At 54.8% G+C, this 15644-nt stretch overlaps 1 protein-coding gene across 3 annotated transcripts in view; it reads left to right on the plus strand.

The window, feature by feature from the left end:
* cfap65 (cilia and flagella associated protein 65) overlaps nt 1–15644 on the plus strand; it is a 104610-nt gene that overhangs the window by 13558 nt on the left and 75408 nt on the right. For all 3 annotated transcript variants that reach the window (XM_055871946.1, XM_055871948.1, XM_055871945.1), the window contains exons 6-11: nt 2321–2520; nt 2701–2825; nt 3678–3900; nt 4970–5238; nt 6663–6860; nt 15210–15581. In XM_055871946.1, coding sequence (XP_055727921.1) covers nt 2321–2520; nt 2701–2825; nt 3678–3900; nt 4970–5238; nt 6663–6860; nt 15210–15581 — 1387 coding nt within the window. The remainder of the gene's footprint in view (nt 1–2320; nt 2521–2700; nt 2826–3677; nt 3901–4969; nt 5239–6662; nt 6861–15209; nt 15582–15644) is intronic.

Consider the following 15644-nt stretch of genomic DNA (forward strand, 5'->3'; position numbering starts at 1 on the left):
GCTCTAGTGACACGCCCACCCATCATCAACACACATGCTGTTCTTCTATTGGTTCTAGTGCCACGCCCACCCATCATCAACACACTGTGCTTCTATTGGTTCTAGTGACACGCCCACCCATCATCAACAAACTGTGCTTCTATTGGCTCTAGTGCCACGCCCACCCATCATCAACACACTGTGCTTCTATTGGTTCTAGTGACACGCCCACCCATCACCAACAAACTGTGCTTCTATTGGCTCTAGTGACACGCCCACCCATCATCAACACACATGCTGTTCTTCTATTGGTTCTAGTGACACGCCCACCCATCATCAACACACATGCTGTTCTTCTATTGGCTCTAGTGACACGCCCACCCATCACCAACAAACTGTGCTTCTATTGGCTCTAGTGCCACGCCCACCCATCATCAACACACATGCTGTTCTTCTATTGGTTCTAGTGACACGCCCACCCATCATCAACACACATGCTGTTCTTCTATTGGCTCTAGTGACACGCCCACCCATCATCAACACACATGCTGTTCTTCTATTGGTTCTAGTGACACGCCCACCCATCATCAACACACATGCTGTTCTTCTATTGGCTCTAGTGACACGCCCACCCATCATCAACACACATGCTGTGCTTCTATTGGTTCTAGTGACACGCCCACCCATCATCAACACACATGCTGTTCTTCTATTGGCTCTAGTGACACGCCCACCCATCATCAACACACATGCTGTTCTTCTATTGGCTCTAGTGACACGCCCACCCATCATCAACACACATGCTGTTCTTCTATTGGTTCTAGTGACACGCCCACCCATCATCAACACACATGCTGTTCTTCTATTGGTTCTAGTGACACGCCCACCCATCATCAACACACATGCTGTTCTTCTATTGGTTCTAGTGACACGCCCACCCATCATCAACACACATGCTGTGCTTCTATTGGTTCTAGTGCCACGCCCACCCATCATCAACACACATGCTCTTCTTCTATTGGTTCTAGTGACACGCCCACCCATCATCAACACACATGCTGTTCTTCTATTGGTTCTAGTGACACGCCCACCCATCATCAACACACTGTGCTTCTATTGGTTCTAGTGACACGCCCACCCATCATCAACACACATGCTGTGCTTCTATTGGTTCTAGTGACACGCCCACCCATCATCAACACACTGTGCTTCTATTGGCTCTAGTGACACGCCCACCCATCATCAACACACTGTGCTTCTATTGGCTCTAGTGACACGCCCACCCATCATCAACACACATGCTGTTCTTCTATTGGCTCTAGTGACACGCCCACCCATCATCAACACACATGCTGTTCTTCTATTGGTTCTAGTGACACGCCCACCCATCATCAACACACATGCTGTGCTTCTATTGGCTCTAGTGACACGCCCACCCATCATCAACACACATGCTGTTCTTCTATTGGTTCTAGTGACACGCCCACCCATCATCAACACACTGTGCTTCTATTGGTTCTAGTGACACGCCCACCCATCATCAACACACATGCTGTTCTTCTATTGGTTCTAGTGACACGCCCACCCATCATCAACACACTGTGCTTCTATTGGCTCTAGTGACACGCCCACCCATCATCAACACACATGCTGTTCTTCTATTGGTTCTAGTGACACGCCCACCCATCATCAACACACATGCTGTTCTTCTATTGGCTCTAGTGACACGCCCACCCATCATCAACACACATGCTGTTCTTCTATTGGTTCTAGTGCCACGCCCACCCATCATCAACACACTGTGCTTCTATTGGTTCTAGTGACACGCCCACCCATCATCAACACACTGTGCTTCTATTGGCTCTAGTGACACGCCCACCCATCATCAACACACTGTGCTTCTATTGGCTCTAGTCTGTCAGTACAGCTAGATACACTCACTGTTATCAAAGTATTGATCAATGGTAGGTTCTGTCAGTAAAACTGTTATCACAGTATTGATCAATGGTAGGTTCTGTTATAAACTGTTATCACAGTATTGATCAATGGTAGGTTCTGCCAGTAAAACTGTAATCAAAGTATTGATCAATGGTAGGTTCTGTCAGTAAAACTGTTATCACAGTATTGATCAATGGTAGGTTCTGTTATAAACTGTTATCACAGTATTGATCAATGGTAGGTTCTGCCAGTAAAACTGTAATCAAAGTATTGATCAATGATTGGTTCTGAAGGTAAACCTGTTATCAAAGTATTGATCAATGATAGGTTCTGTCAGTAAAACTGTAATCAAAGTATTGATCAATGGTAGGTTTTGGAATTTACAGGGTTTCTCTCTCCTCAGTAAGCTGCAGACAGGTTTCCAGTGGGAGGTGCCCTCTCCCTTCCGGCTGTGTCCAGAGAGCGGGATGCTAGAGCCGGGTCAGGAGTGTAGAGTCACGGTGCTCTTCAGACCACGGGAGGCGTTGGTCTACCAGGTCCAGGCTAGCTGTGCCTTCGGGGACAAGGGAGAGAACAGCTGTACTCTGCTCCTACAGGGTCTATGTAAGTGATACATACAGTATATTGATTGATCAAGCCAAGAACATTTAACAACTATCAAGCGAGGATAACACACATTGTTTCAGTTGTGTGTTCTGGACCTCACACACTCTCCAAAGTATTTATATACCTCGGAACTTCAGCCCATATATTGTATGGTAAATGTGTTTATCTTTTCAACAGCAAAGTACCCGTTCCTTCAGATCAGTGCCCCGGGTCAGGAGGAAGGATGTAAGGTGCTGGAGTTTGGTAATGTGCCTGTCGGCTGCACCATGGAAAGACACTTTGAGATTCTCAATCCATCCTCAGTGAGTTCCTTCCTCCTAGCTTCTGATTCTCCATCTATCCTCAGTGAGTTCCTTCCTCCTAGCTTCTGATTCTCCATCCATCCTCAGTGAGTTCCTTCCTCCTAGCTTCTGATTCTCCATCCATCCTCAGTGAGTTCCTTCCTCCTAGCTTTCTGATTCTCAATCCATCCTCAGTGAGTTCCTTCCTCCTAGCTTCTGATTCTCCATCTATCCTCAGTGAGTTCCTTCCTCCTAGCTTCTGATTCTCCATCCATCCTCAGTGAGTTCCTTCCTCCTAGCTTCTGATTCTCCATCCATCCTCAGTGAGTTCCTTCCTCCTAGCTTTCTGATTCTCAATCCATCCTCAGTGAGTTCCTTCCTCCTAGCTTCTGATTCTCCATCCATCCTCAGTGAGTTCCTTCCTCCTAGCTTTCTGATTCTCAATCCATCCTCAGTGAGTTCCTTCCTCCTAGCTTCTGATTCTCCATCTATCCTCAGTGAGTTCCTTCCTCCTAGCTTCTGATTCTCCATCCATCCTCAGTGAGTTCCTTCCTCCTAGCTTCTGATTCTCCATCCATCCTCAGTGAGTTCCTTCCTCCTAGCTTTCTGATTCTCAATCCATCCTCAGTGAGTTCCTTCCTCCTAGCTTCTGATTCTCAATCCATCCTCAGTGAGTTCCTTCCTCCTAGCTTTCTGATTCTCAATCTATCCTCAGTGAGTTCCTTCCTCCTAGCTTCTTCAATCAGAGATTGTCATCGGCATACAGTACATCATTAGCCTGTATAGGAACATTTCTTCATCAACGTCACACTGTCTCTCTGTTTATGGTCTCCGTCCCTCTCTCTCCTCCCTCTCCCTCTAATTTTCTGCCAGATAACGACTTCCTTTAGTCTGTCCAGGATGCAGCGTCCGGCGCTGTCAGAGTCAGTGTTCCAGTGTGGTATCCAGAAGGGAGAGGTGGCCCCGCGTACCTCCATCACGGTACCTGTGATTTTCTCTCCTGTAACTGTGGACAGCACCACTGTGGACTACCTGTCTCTCAGCTGCCCTGGGGCGCTCAACAAAACCCTGCTCAAAGTCACCGGCACCTGCATAGGTACAGTACAGTAAGCAATACGAAGGAAGTCACAGACACCTGCATAGGTACAGTACAGTAAGCAATACGAAGGAAATCCCAGGTGTCTCTGTCCTCCTCCATCTTGATAATCCCTCCTCCTCCTCTGCAGGTCCTCAGGTGTCCCTGTCCTCCTCCATCTTGATCCTCCCTCCTCCTCTTCTGCAGGTCCTCAGGTGTCCCTGTCCTCCTCCATCTTGATCCTCCCTCCTCCTCTGCAGGTCCTCAGGTGTCCCTGTCCTCCTCCATCTTGATCCTCCCTCCTCCTCTTCTGCAGGTCCTCAGGTGTCCCTGTCCTCCTCCATCTTGATCCTCCCTCCTCCTCCTCTTCTGCAGGTCTTCAGGTGTCTCTGTCCTCTTCCATCTTGATCCTCCCTCCTCCTCTTCTGCAGGTCCTCAGGTGTCCCTGTCCTCCTCCATCTTGATCCTCCCTCCTCCCCTGCAGGTCCTCAGGTGTCCCTGTCCTCTTCCATCTTGATCCTCCGTCCTCCTCCTCTGCAGGTCCTCAGGTGGCCCTGTCCTCCTCCATCTCGATCCTCCCTCCTCCTCTTCTGCAGGTCCTCAGGTTCCATGTCCTCCATCTTGATCCTCCCTCCTCCTCTTCTGCAGGTCCTCAGGTTCCATGTCCTCCATCTTGATCCTCCCTCCTCCTCTTCTGCAGGTCCTCAGGTTCCATGTCCTCCTCCATCTTGATCCTCCCTCCTCTTCTGCAGGTCCTCAGGTGTCCCTGTCCTCCTCCATCTTGATCCTCCCTCCTCCTCTTCTGCAGGTCCTCAGGTGTCCCTGTCCTCCTCCATCTTGATCCTCCCTCCTCCTCTTCTGCAGGTCTTCAGGTGTCCCTGTCCTCCTCCATCTTGATCCTCCCTCCTCCTCCCCTGCAGGTCCTCAGGTGTCCCAGTCCTCCTCCATCTTGATCCTCCCTCCTCCTCTGCAGGTCCTCAGGTGTCCCTGTCCTCTTCCATCTTGATCCTCCCTCCCTCCTCCTCTGCAGGTCCTCAGGTATCCCTGTCCTCCTCCATCTTGATCCTCCCTCCATCCTCCTCTTCTGCAGGTCCTCAGGTGTCCCTGTCCTCTTCCATGCTGGACTTTGGCTGTGTGGCTGAGGGTGAGGAGGCCTTGCGTACCGTGGACATCATCAACTCCTCCTCTGTGGAGGCCCAGTACCAGTTTGACTTGGACACCACAGGGCATAGTGTCTTCGCCTTGGAGCCGGCCTGTGGTGCCCTGCCACCCAACAGCCACCGGAGCCTACGTCTGCTCTTCAGACCACACCACCCCATGGGACACCACAGGAGGGTGGCCTGTCTGCTGCTACACAGGGTGAGGGACTGGAGGGTTGGTCTGTCTGCTGCTACACAGGGTGAGGGACTGGAGGGTTGGTCTGTCTGCTGCTACACAGGGTGAGGGACTGGAGGGTTGGCCTGTCTGCTGCTACACAGGGTGAGGGACTGGAGGGTTGGCCTGTCTGCTGCTACACAGGGTGAGGGACTGGAGGGTTGGTCTGTCTGCTGCTACACAGGGTGAGGGACTGGAGGGTTGGTCTGTCTGCTGCTACACAGAGTGAGGGACTGGAGGGTTGGTCTGTCTGCTGCTACACAGGGTGAGGGACTGGAGGGTTGGTCTGTCTGCTGCTACACAGAGTGAGGGACTGGAGGGTTGGTCTGTCTGCTGCTACACAGGGTGAGGGACTGGAGGGTTGGTCTGTCTGCTGCTACACAGAGTGAGGGACTGGAGGGTTGGTCTGTCTGCTGCTACACAGGGTGAGGGACTGGAGGGTTGGTCTGTCTGCTGCTACACAGAGTGAGGGACTGGAGGGTTGGTCTGTCTGCTGCTACACAGGGTGAGGGACTGGAGGGTTGGTCTGTCTGCTGCTACACAGGGTGAGGGACTGGAGGGTTGGTCTGTCTGCTGCTACACAGGGTGAGGGACTGGAGGGTTGGTCTGTCTGCTGCTACACAGAGTGGGGGGCTGGAGGGTTGGTCTGTCTGCTGCTACACAGGGTGAGGGACTGGAGGGTTGGTCTGTCTGCTGCTACACAGGGTGAGGGACAGGAGGGTTGGTCTGTCTGCTGCTACACAGGGTGAGGGACTGGAGGGTTGGTCTGTCTGCTGCTACACAGGGTGAGGGACTGGAGGGTTGGTCTGTCTGCTGCTACACAGGGTGAGGGACTGGAGGGTTGGTCTGTCTGCTGCTACACAGAGTGAGGGACAGGAGGGTTGGTCTGTCTGCTGCTACACAGGGTGAGGGACTGGAGGGTTGGTCTGTCTGCTGCTACACAGGGTGAGGGACAGGAGGGTTGGTCTGTCTGCTGCTACACAGGGTGAGGGACTGGAGGGTTGGTCTGTCTGCTGCTACACAGGGTGAGGGACTGGGGCTCAGACTCTGACCAGCTGCAGAGCACCGATGTCACCATACAGGAAACGTTTAGGGTTTATGCATCAGCAGTTGAATTCAGTCATAGCTTTTCAAAATGTAGCGTATGTTGAACGTATGGTGCTTTGTGAGTAACATTAACAAGGTTTTCATTGCCACACTTCCATGTCTCGTTCAGAATGAACATGACAACGCCGGTAAGGGTTAAGACTACACACACACACACACACACACACACACACACACACACACACACACACACACACACACACACACACACACACACACACACACACACACACACACACACACACACACACACACACGTCATAAGCTATACTAACAATCGTGTTTGTATCTTCCCTGTTCAGGAGCCTCTGTTCCTGGACCTGATAGGAACCTGTCACTCTGAGCAGCTGAAACCAGCCATCCTTCACCCCAGACACCTGGTCCTGTACCGGCAGCACCTGTTCCGGGGACTCACCTGCTACCCTCCTGATGTACTCGGTGCCATGCTGGCAGAGGACAAGATCCAGGTGGACCAGGAGGGAGCTCTGATGTTACAAGAGGTACGTGCGGCAGGCGGTTGATGTGTGAAACCTCGGCCCCGGCTTTTCAGTGGCACAACGCTTCAGGCGGGCGGTCGTGTGTGAAACCTCGGCCCCGGCTTTTCAGTGGCACAACGCTTCAGGCAGGCGGTCGTGTGTGAAACCTCGGCCCCGGCTTTTCAGTGGCACAACGCTTCAGGCAGGCGGTCGTGTGTGAAACCTCGGCCCCGGCTTTTCAGTGGCACAACGCTTCAGGCGGGCGGTCGTGTGTGTTTGCAAGGCAGACGTCCTGGGTTAGAGCCTTCGGCCAATCAGGAGGAAGCGATACTCGTCCTTTACATTTATTGTTCTTTTTTTATTTAACCTTTATTAAACCTTTATTTAGCCTTTATTAAACCTTTATTTAACGAGGCAAGTCAGTTAAGAACAAATTCTTATTTACAATGACGGCCTAGGAACAGTGGGTTAACTGCCTTGTTCAGGGGCAGAACAACATATTTTTACCTTGTCAGCTCGGAGATTCAATCTAGCAACCTTTCGGTTACTAGTCCAACGCTCTAACCACTAGGCTCTACCTGCCGCCCCTACACTCTAACTACTAGGCTACCCTGCCGCCCCTACACTCTAACCACTAGGCTACCTGCCGCCCCTACACTCTAACCACTAGGCTCTACCTGCCGCCCCTACACTCTAACCACTAGGCTCTACCTGCCGCCACTACACTCTAACCACTAGGCTCTACCTGCCGCCACTACACTCTAACCACTAGGCTACCTGCCGCCCCTCCACTCTAACCACTAGGCTACCCTGCCGCCCCTACACTCTAACCACTAGGCTACCCTGCCGCCCCTACACTCTAACCACTAGGCTACCTGCCCCCCCTACACTCTAACCACTAGGCTACCCTGCCGCCCCTACACTCTAACCACTAGGCTACCCTGCCGCCCCTACACTCTAACCACTAGGCTACCTGCCCCCCCTACACTCTAACCACTAGGCTACCCTGCCGCCCCTACACTCTATCCACTAGTCTACCTGCCGCCCCTACACTCTAACCACTAGGCTACCTGCCCCCCCTACACTCTAACCACTAGGCTACCCTGCCGCCCCTACACTCTATCCACTAGTCTACCTGCCGCCCCTACACTCTAACCACTAGGCTACCTGCCCCCCCTACACTCTAACCACTAGGCTACCTGCCGCCCCTACACTCTAACCACTAGGCTACCTGCCGCCCCTACACTCTAACCACTAGGCTACCTGCCGACCCTACACTCTAACCTCTAGGCTACCTGCCGACCCTACACTCTAACCACTAGGCTTTACCTGCCGCCTCTACACTCTAACCACTAGTCTACCTGCCGCCCCTACACTCTAACCACTAGGCTACCTGCCGCCTCTACACTCTAACCACTAGGCTACCTGCCGCCCCTACACTCTAACCACTAGGCTACCCTGCCGCTCCTACACTCTAACCACTAGGCTCTACCTGCCACCCCTACACTCTAACCACTAGGCTACCTGCCGCCCCTACACTCTAACCACTAGGCTACCCTGCCGCCCCTCCACTCTAACCACTAGGCTACCTGCCGCCCCTCCACTCTATCCACTAGGCTACCTGCCGCCCCTACACTCTATCCACTAGGCTACCTGCCGCCCCTACACTCTAACCACTAGGCTACCTGCCGCCCCTACACTCTAACCACTAGGCTACCTGCCGCCCCTACACTCTAACCACTAGGCTACCTGCCGCCCCTACACTCTAACCACCTGGCTACCTGCCGCCCCTCCACTCTAACCACTAGGCTACCTGCCACCCCTCCACTCTAACCACTAGGCTACCTGCCGCCCCTACACTCTAACCACTAGACTACCTGCCGCCCCTACACTCTAACCACTAGGCTACCTGCCGCCCCTCCACTCTAACCACTAGACTACCTGCCACCTCTACACTCTAACCACTAGGCTCTACCTGCCGCCCCTACACTCTAACCACTAGGCTTTACCTGCCGCCCCTACACTCTAACCACTAGGCTACCTGCCGCCCCTACACTCTAACCACTAGGCTCTACCTGCCGCCCCTACACTCTAACCACTAGGCTCTACCTGCCGCCCCTACACTCTAACCACTAGGCTACCTGCCGCCCCTACACTCTAACCACTAGGCTACCTGCCGACCCTACACTCTAACCACTAGTCTACCTGCCGCCCCTACACTCTAACCACTAGGCTACCTGCCGCCTCTACACTCTAACCACTAGTCTACCTGCCGCCCCTACACTCTAACCACTAGGCTACCTGCCGCCCCTACACTCTAACCACTAGGCTACCCTGCCGCCCCTACACTCTAACCTCTAGGCTCTACCTGCCGCCCCTACACTCTAACCACTAGTCTACCTGCCTCCCCTCCACTCTAACCACTAGGCTACCTGCCGCCCCTCCACTCTAACCACTAGGCTCTACCTGCCGCCTCTACACTCTAACCACTAGGCTCTACCTGCCGCCCCTACACTCTAACCACTATGCTCTACCTGCCGACCCTACACTCTAACCACTAGGCTACCTGCCGCCCCTACACTCTAACCTCTAGGCTACCCTGCCGCCCCTACACTCTAACCACTAGGCTACCTGCCGCCCCTACACTCTAACCACTAGGCTACCTGCCGCCCCTACACTCTAACCTCTAGGCTCTACCTGCCGCCCCTACACTCTAACCACTAGGCTACCTGCCCCCCCCTACACTCTAACCACTAGGCTTACCTGCCGCCCCTCCACTCTAACCACTAGGCTACCTGCCGCCCCTACACTCTAACCACTAGGCTACCTGCCGCCCCTCCACTCTAACCACTAGGCTCTACCTGCCACCCCTACACTCTAACCACTAGGCTACCTGCCGCCCCTACACTCTAACCACTAGGCTCTACCTGCCGCCCCTACACTCTAACCACTAGGCTACCCTGCCGCCCCTACACTCTAACCACTAGGCTACCTGCCACCCCTACACTCTAACCACTAGGCTACCCTGCCGCCCCTACACTCTAACCACTAGGCTCTACCTGCCGCCCCTACACTCTAACCTCTAGGCTACCCTGCCGACCCTACACTCTAACCACTAGGCTACCCTGCCACCCCTACACTCTAACCACTAGGCTACCTGCCGCCCCTACACTCTAACCACTAGGCTACCCTGCCGCCCCTACACTCTAACCACTAGGCTACCTGCCGCCCCTACACTCTAACCACTAGGCTACCTGCCGCCCCTACACTCTAACCACTAGGCTACCTGCCGCCCCTACACTCTAACCACTAGGCTACCTGCCGCCCCTACACTCTAACCTCTAGGCTCTACCTGCCGCCCCTACACTCTAACCACTAGGCTACCTGCCCCCCCCTACACTCTAACCACTAGGCTTACCTGCCGCCCCTCCACTCTAACCACTAGGCTACCTGCCGCCCCTACACTCTAACCACTAGGCTACCTGCCGCCCCTACACTCTAACCACTAGGCTACCTGCCGCCCCTACACTCTAACCACTAGGCTACCTGCCGCCCCTACACTCTAACCTCTAGGCTCTACCTGCCGCCCCTACACTCTAACCACTAGGCTACCCTGCCGCCCCTACACTCTAACCTCTAGGCTACCCTGCCGCCCCTCCACTCTAACCACTAGGCTACCCTGCCGCCCCTACACTCTAACCACTAGGCTACCTGCCGCCCCTACACTCTAACCACTAGGCTCTACCTGCCGCCCCTACACTCTAACCTCTAGGCTACCCTGCCGCCCCTACACTCTAACCACTAGGCTACCTGCCGCCCCTACACTCTAACCACTAGGCTACCTGCCGCCCCTACACTCTAACCACTAGGCTACCCTGCCGCCCCTACACTCTAACCACTAGGCTCTACCTGCCGCCCCTACACTCTAACCTCTAGGCTCTACCTGCCGCCCCTACACTCTAACCACTAGGCTACCTGCCCCCCCCTACACTCTAACCACTAGGCTTACCTGCCGCCCCTCCACTCTAACCACTAGGCTACCTGCCGCCCCTACACTCTAACCACTAGGCTACCTGCCGCCCCTACACTCTAACCACTAGGCTACCTGCCGCCCCTCCACTCTAACCACTAGGCTACCTGCCGCCCCTACACTCTAACCACTAGGCTACCCTGCCGCCCCTCCACTCTAACCACTAGGCTACCTGCCGCCCCTCCACTCTAACCACTAGGCTCTACCTGCCGCCCCTACACTCTAACCACTAGGCTACCTGCCCCCCCTACACTCTAACCACTAGGCTACCTGCCGCCCCTACACTCTAACCACTAGGCTACCCTGCCGCCCCTCCACTCTAACCACTAGGCTACCTGCCGCCCCTCCACTCTAACCACTAGGCTCTACCTGCCGCCCCTACACTCTAACCACTAGGCTACCTGCCACCCCTCCACTCTAACCACTAGGCTCTACCTGCCGCCCCTCCACTCTAACCACTAGGCTACCCTGCCGCCCCTACACTCTAACCACTAGGCTACCTGCCGCCCCTCCACTCTAACCACTAGGCTACCCTGCCGCCCCTCCACTCTAACCACTAGGCTCTACCTGCCGCCCCTACACTCTAACCACTAGGCTACCCTGCCGCCCCTACACTCTAACCACTAGGCTACCTGCCGCCCCTCCACTCTAACCACTAGGCTACCCTGCCGCCCCTCCACTCTAACCACTAGGCTCTACCTGCCGCCCCTACACTCTAACCACTAGGCTACCTGCCGCCCCTCCACTCTAACCACTAGGCTACCCTGCCGCCCCTACACTCTAACCACTAGGCTACCTGCCGCCTCTACACTCTAACCACTAGGCTACCCTGCCGCCCCTCCACTCTAACCACTAGGCTACCTGCCGCCCCTCCACTCTAACCACTAGGCTACCCTGCCGCCCCTCCACTCTAACCACTAGGCTACCCTGCCGACCCTCCACTCTAACCACTAGGCTACCCTGCCGCCCCTCCACTCTAACCACTAGGCTACCTGCCGCCCCTCCACTCTAACCACTAGGCTCTACCTGCCGCCCCTACACTCTAACCACTAGGCTACCTGCCGACCCTCCACTCTAACCACTAGGCTACCTGCCGCCCCTCCACTCTAACCACTAGGCTACCCTGCCGCCCCTCCACTCTAACCACTAGGCTACCTGCCCCCCCTACACTCTAACCACTAGGCTACCCTGCCGCCCCTACACTCTAACCACTAGGCTACCCTGCCGCCCCTCCACTCTAACCACTAGGCTACCTGCCCCCCCTACACTCTAACCACTAGTCTACCTGCCGCCCCTCCACTCTAACCACTAGGCTCTACCTGCCGCCCCTACACTCTAACCACTAGGCTACCCTGCCGCCCCTACACTCTAACCACTAGGCTACCTGCCGCCCCTACACTCTAACCACTAGGCTACCTGCCGCCCCTACACTCTAACCACTAGGCTACCCTGCCGCCCCTACACTCTAACCACTAGGCTCTACCTGCCGCCCCTACACTCTAACCTCTAGGCTCTACCTGCCGCCCCTACACTCTAACCACTAGGCTACCTGCCCCCCCCTACACTCTAACCACTAGGCTTACCTGCCGCCCCTCCACTCTAACCACTAGGCTACCTGCCGCCCCTACACTCTAACCACTAGGCTACCTGCCGCCCCTACACTCTAACCACTAGGCTACCTGCCGCCCCTCCACTCTAACCACTAGGCTACCTGCCGCCCCTACACTCTAACCACTAGGCTACCCTGCCGCCCCTCCACTCTAACCACTAGGCTACCTGCCGCCCCTCCACTCTAACCACTAGGCTCTACCTGCCGCCCCTACACTCTAACCACTAGGCTACCTGCCCCCCCTACACTCTAACCACTAGGCTACCTGCCGCCCCTACACTCTAACCACTAGGCTACCCTGCCGCCCCTCCACTCTAACCACTAGGCTACCTGCCGCCCCTCCACTCTAACCACTAGGCTCTACCTGCCGCCCCTACACTCTAACCACTAGGCTACCTGCCACCCCTCCACTCTAACCACTAGGCTCTACCTGCCGCCCCTCCACTCTAACCACTAGGCTACCCTGCCGCCCCTACACTCTAACCACTAGGCTACCTGCCGCCCCTCCACTCTAACCACTAGGCTCTACCTGCCGCCCCTACACTCTAACCACTAGGCTACCCTGCCGCCCCTACACTCTAACCACTAGGCTACCTGCCGCCCCTCCACTCTAACCACTAGGCTACCCTGCCGCCCCTCCACTCTAACCACTAGGCTCTACCTGCCGCCCCTACACTCTAACCACTAGGCTACCTGCCGCCCCTCCACTCTAACCACTAGGCTACCCTGCCGCCCCTACACTCTAACCACTAGGCTACCTGCCGCCTCTACACTCTAACCACTAGGCTACCCTGCCGCCCCTCCACTCTAACCACTAGGCTACCTGCCGCCCCTCCACTCTAACCACTAGGCTACCCTGCCGCCCCTCCACTCTAACCACTAGGCTACCCTGCCGACCCTCCACTCTAACCACTAGGCTACCCTGCCGCCCCTCCACTCTAACCACTAGGCTACCTGCCGCCCCTCCACTCTAACCACTAGGCTCTACCTGCCGCCCCTACACTCTAACCACTAGGCTACCTGCCGACCCTCCACTCTAACCACTAGGCTACCTGCCGCCCCTCCACTCTAACCACTAGGCTACCCTGCCGCCCCTCCACTCTAACCACTAGGCTACCTGCCCCCCCTACACTCTAACCACTAGGCTACCCTGCCGCCCCTACACTCTAACCACTAGGCTACCCTGCCGCCCCTCCACTCTAACCACTAGGCTACCTGCCCCCCCTACACTCTAACCACTAGTCTACCTGCCGCCCCTCCACTCTAACCACTAGGCTCTACCTGCCGCCCCTACACTCTAACCACTAGGCTACCCTGCCGCCCCTACACTCTAACCACTAGGCTACCTGCCGCCCCTCCACTCTAACCACTAGGCTACCCTGCCGCCCCTCCACTCTAACCACTAGGCTCTACCTGCCGCCCCTACACTCTAACCACTAGGCTACCTGCCGCCCCTCCACTCTAACCACTAGGCTACCCTGCCGCCCCTACACTCTAACCACTAGGCTACCTGCCGCCTCTACACTCTAACCACTAGGCTACCCTGCCGCCCCTCCACTCTAACCACTAGGCTACCTGCCGCCCCTCCACTCTAACCACTAGGCTACCCTGCCGCCCCTCCACTCTAACCACTAGGCTACCCTGCCGACCCTCCACTCTAACCACTAGGCTACCCTGCCGCCCCTCCACTCTAACCACTAGGCTACCTGCCGCCCCTCCACTCTAACCACTAGGCTCTACCTGCCGCCCCTACACTCTAACCACTAGGCTACCTGCCGACCCTCCACTCTAACCACTAGGCTACCTGCCGCCCCTCCACTCTAACCACTAGGCTACCCTGCCGCCCCATATACAGGAGTCTGGATTTAGCTTGTTTAGGCCTCTAAGCTGATGGATTTATCCTCCACAATGGACTTCCATCTGTTTATGGCCTGGTTGTTTTAGACGCCTCATCCCAGTTTCTTCATCTGAATATATCTTCTAGATAATCAGCTTCATAGCTTTCGTGTTCAGCTGTAACACTGTGACATCTCTCTGGCAGGGTCATGTTCATTTCAAATCAGTCAATTCAGGAAGTAAACTGAAAATTCTAATTGTCCTCATGAAAAGCAATGAGAAAAAATGAAATCGGGATTTCAGTTGAAATCAATGAAATTAAAATGGCTTCGACCCCATCCTTGAACCTGACATTATGACATTTACTTGAAACGTTGCCTAAGGATTTCCCGCAGCATCATACAGGCCCCCCCACACACACACACACACACACACACACACACACACACACACACACACACACACACACACACACACACACACACACACACACACACACACACACACACCCACATTCATGCTACACACACACACACACATTCATGCTACACACACACACACACACACACACACACACACACACACACACACACACACACACACACACACACACACACACACACACACACACACACACACACACATTCATGCTACACACACACACACACACACTACACATCACAATTGCTGCTACCAGGCTCTTATTTACTATTGCTAATACTGCACAATGTATTCACTTGCCCCCTAATCCTCCCGTCCCAAAACACGTGTAAATATTGGCCTATACTTTGAGCCTTCGTGTGTTATACTGATACTGAGCCTGCAGTAAGTGTTTCATTGGACAACGTATACCATGTGTATCCTGTACATACGACTAATAAAACAAGTGACTTTCTAGGATCCTGCTGCTGTGCCAGAGAAGAGCCCTATGGAGGAATATTACCAGGGCTGTGCAGGGGGCAGGGTGGAGGCTGAGCTAGGAGGCAGCGGCGAGGGGACCAGCACCAACAGTTCCCACATCACAGTGGATCCCCCAGAGCTGCTGTTCCACAATGGCTCCCTCTCTACCTCCCAGTCTGTGACTCTCTCCAATCACACCAAGGGCAAGCTCAGCTTGGTCTGGACTCCGGCTCCTAACTCCCCCTTCTCCGTCACACCCTCGTCATGTGACCTGGGACCCCTGAAGTCGACTGCTTTCAGAGTCAGCTACACGCCCAGGCAGCACAACACCTTCCACGGGGCACAGCTAGAGTGCTTCGCTCTCTACAAGGTCATTTAAACATTTGTTTATTATTTTCGATTTAGGTTTTTTTCTTATTCCCTAGTCTGATCT

The sequence above is a fragment of the Salvelinus fontinalis genome, chromosome 19, assembly GCF_029448725.1.
Source record: "Salvelinus fontinalis isolate EN_2023a chromosome 19, ASM2944872v1, whole genome shotgun sequence".
NCBI lineage: Eukaryota > Metazoa > Chordata > Actinopteri > Salmoniformes > Salmonidae > Salvelinus > Salvelinus fontinalis.